Below are 3052 nucleotides of genomic sequence, written 5' to 3'. Positions count from 1 at the left end.
CAAAAGAGATAGACGGTAAAGACGGAGCGGTGGGGGGGGGGGGGGGGGGTAGCGTTCTTCCCAGCTTTATTTCAGACGTTGCATTGAGGGATTGTTTTAATATTGCAGTTTGGCAAAATGATGATCGTCTCCTGTTCACACCAGCAGCTCAGAAAAATGATTTCCACAATCTGTGCTAGAACTAAATTGTAGTCCATTTCAGGTTTCTTACAACTCCCAATTTTCTAGGAAAAGGCTTCTAATTGTAATGCAAATGCATTTGAAACTTTCATATCGAACCATTATCAACTTGCCAGCTTTTAAAAGGATGTAAACCTTTCAGAGTGATGGAGAAGGTTTTATTATTGCTACTGGTAGGAAAACCCTAAATACTGTACTTAAACAGATTGCAGATCTGCATTGGACATTTTCAGCACAGGTTTTCTATGCTGTCTGTTGACATCTTGTAAGAAAAATAATCAAGCATGCATGAAACAGTGGGAGACATCAAGTGTATGAGCAGTCAGTCTAAGCATCATTGCATTAAGATAGTTGGAAAGGGAATATTTGTGAAGTTATCCCCAGAAGAGATTTCCTGTTTTTGGAAGTGTCTGATCAGAGACTGTTTTTAGTAGTGAAGCAGAGCTGCTTGAAAACAAAGTGGATGAAATAAAATGTGACTTTCTGTCTAAAATCTGGCCTAAAAGTAGATTAGTTTTATCTCATGTTTCAGTGACAAATGTCTTGATAAAATGTAATTTGCAATGCATCCCTGAGGCTTTAAACACCATATTGGTTAATCATACAGAACATTCTTTCAAACTTTTAAGTCTACACCTTTTAGATTGTAGTAGCCTGTACCAGGTTTATTTCAGTGTGCACACACGCACAAAATGAACAATATTGATGCCAGAGTGGATAGTTTGCATTTCACACAGAAAAAGCAAATCTGTCTTTCAAGGTCATCAATTGATTTTCAGCTGTAATTAATGAATGAAAGCTCAATTAAATAATTCTAGATGTTCCACTTCTTCATAAGGGGTATAAGATATTTTCTGGTCTTTATATTGCCATTTTTCCTATATGAGTGGAGTCCCAAATAAATTAAGTGTGTGAGAATACTGGACTCAAGACAAAGTTATCAGAAGTCAGAAAGTTTGGTAATACTGCAGTGAACATGAATCAGATTTTTGGCCAAATTACCGGAAGGCATTTAACAGGGTACAATAAAAACATGCTACTTGTTTATCACATTACTTTAAAAATATTTCTCTCCCCCAAAGGAAATAAGTATTCTAATTAATTTTAACAGCACAGCATTTAAAACCTAAATTTATGTTGTAGTCTCCTATTAAGTTATAGTATGACTCTTGTTCTTTACTTTACAAAACATTATGTAGGTGGTATAATACATTATTTTAATGCTACTAGGCCTTTGGGGATGATAATCAATAATTAAGGAGATCTTAAAGATGTGTATGGATAAGATTAGGAATGAAGTAGATGTCTGCTTGATAGATAATAGTACTGAGGCTAGTTTTGACACACTGGTGCTTTATCTTTTTTGCTTTATATTGTTCTTTTTTGTTTGATGTGCCATTTTAATTTCTGAAAGATGGTTTTCCCTCATAGCTGTTTATTGTAACCTACAGATCATGGAATCATCTGGTACACCTTCAGTAACCCTAATAGTAGGCAGTGGTCTTTCATGTTTGGCCTTGATCACCCTAGCAGTTGTCTATGCAGCACTATGGAGGTATGTAATGCATTTATAGGATTGAACATTAATGCATACTTATCTGGATTTAAATTAGTAGCTAAGGGCACAATTAGTTACATGTTTATCTCCTTTATTTAGAAAAAATATCTGCTTTTCATAAAATGTTGTGAATGTTTCAACTGACCAACAACAAATCAAATTAGTATAACTGATTTTCTTCTCTATCCTGGCCTGTCAATGACAATATAGTGCTTAATTTCACCCCTAGTTCTTCAGACTTAATGATATTGCCCTTTCAGTGAGATAGTCATACAACAAATAAACATTTTTCAGGGTTCATCCACAAGTAAAACAGTTAAATAATGTTTACACTTGATCCATGGCCTATGGCCTATTTCCTGACCTACTTCTCCATTTACATTTGAACATGAAGTCTATGAGTAATAAAAAAGCTGCATTTCAAAGTCACAGAAGTTCCAAGTTTTGGAGGTTGACAGATGTTCAACCTACTTTGCCCATTTCAGCTACATAATTCACTGAAGGGCACAAAATGTAGCAGTCTGCTTTTGAAAAACATGTTTAGGAAGGACTATTTGGCACAATCCAATATTGAACTTGCTTTATGCTTCCTACTTTCAAATCTTGTCTAGGAATATAAATGCAACTGAGAGTCATACAGAAATTTTATCTGGGTTGGGATTTAAAACAAAAGGATAAATAAGTGTGGAAAAAGAAGACTGAGAGGAAACACACGATAAAATAATGAATATTAGAGTGGGAATGAACTATTGGCTTCTGTTTGCCCTCTTCCATAATACAAGATAAAAAGGCATGAATAGAATACAAACTTAGAAATGTAAAATTGACTAATGAAATCTGATGCTAACAAAAAGTATTGAAGTAAACAGCTTAAGAATTTGACACATGCCCTTTCTTTTTCACATATATACACACAATTAGACAGATATTTACTAAATATACCAAATCTAGTTATATTAGTCAGTACAAATATATAAAACTTATCAATCATAGTTTACAGAGAAATATGCATTCAAGAAGTTCTTCTCACTTTCCCCAATGCACAGTTGATCAGGTACTTTCTGTGGTTATTCCTGCCTCTTCTGACATTTCTATTGTTGGTGAAAGGCCATCAGGGAATAGGCACTAGTGGTGATTTCCAGTGTGACTACTTTCAAGGTGGGAAAAGAATTTTTTAAAATGGTAAGGAAGGCCTAAACAATGGCATGAGTGAAACACAAGAGAGGACAGTTTAGACAGATATCAGGAAAAGTTTCCTTTCAGTTAAGTGTTTCAACTGTACAAAGGTGATTTGCCATCTCCTCATGTTGATTA

At 34.7% G+C, this 3052-nt stretch overlaps 1 protein-coding gene across 1 annotated transcript in view; it reads left to right on the top strand.

Annotated features, from left to right (window-relative positions):
* Positions 1–3052, top strand: part of ADGRB3 (adhesion G protein-coupled receptor B3) — a 738716-nt gene that overhangs the window by 600304 nt on the left and 135360 nt on the right. The window contains exon 18 of the mRNA XM_006016642.3: positions 1632–1735. Coding sequence (XP_006016704.1) covers positions 1632–1735 — 104 coding nt within the window. The remainder of the gene's footprint in view (positions 1–1631; positions 1736–3052) is intronic.

The sequence above is a fragment of the Alligator sinensis genome, unplaced genomic scaffold (genome assembly GCF_000455745.1).
Source record: "Alligator sinensis unplaced genomic scaffold, ASM45574v1 scaffold499_1, whole genome shotgun sequence".
Taxonomy (NCBI): domain Eukaryota; kingdom Metazoa; phylum Chordata; order Crocodylia; family Alligatoridae; genus Alligator; species Alligator sinensis.
This window is presented reverse-complemented; position numbering and strand designations above follow the sequence as displayed.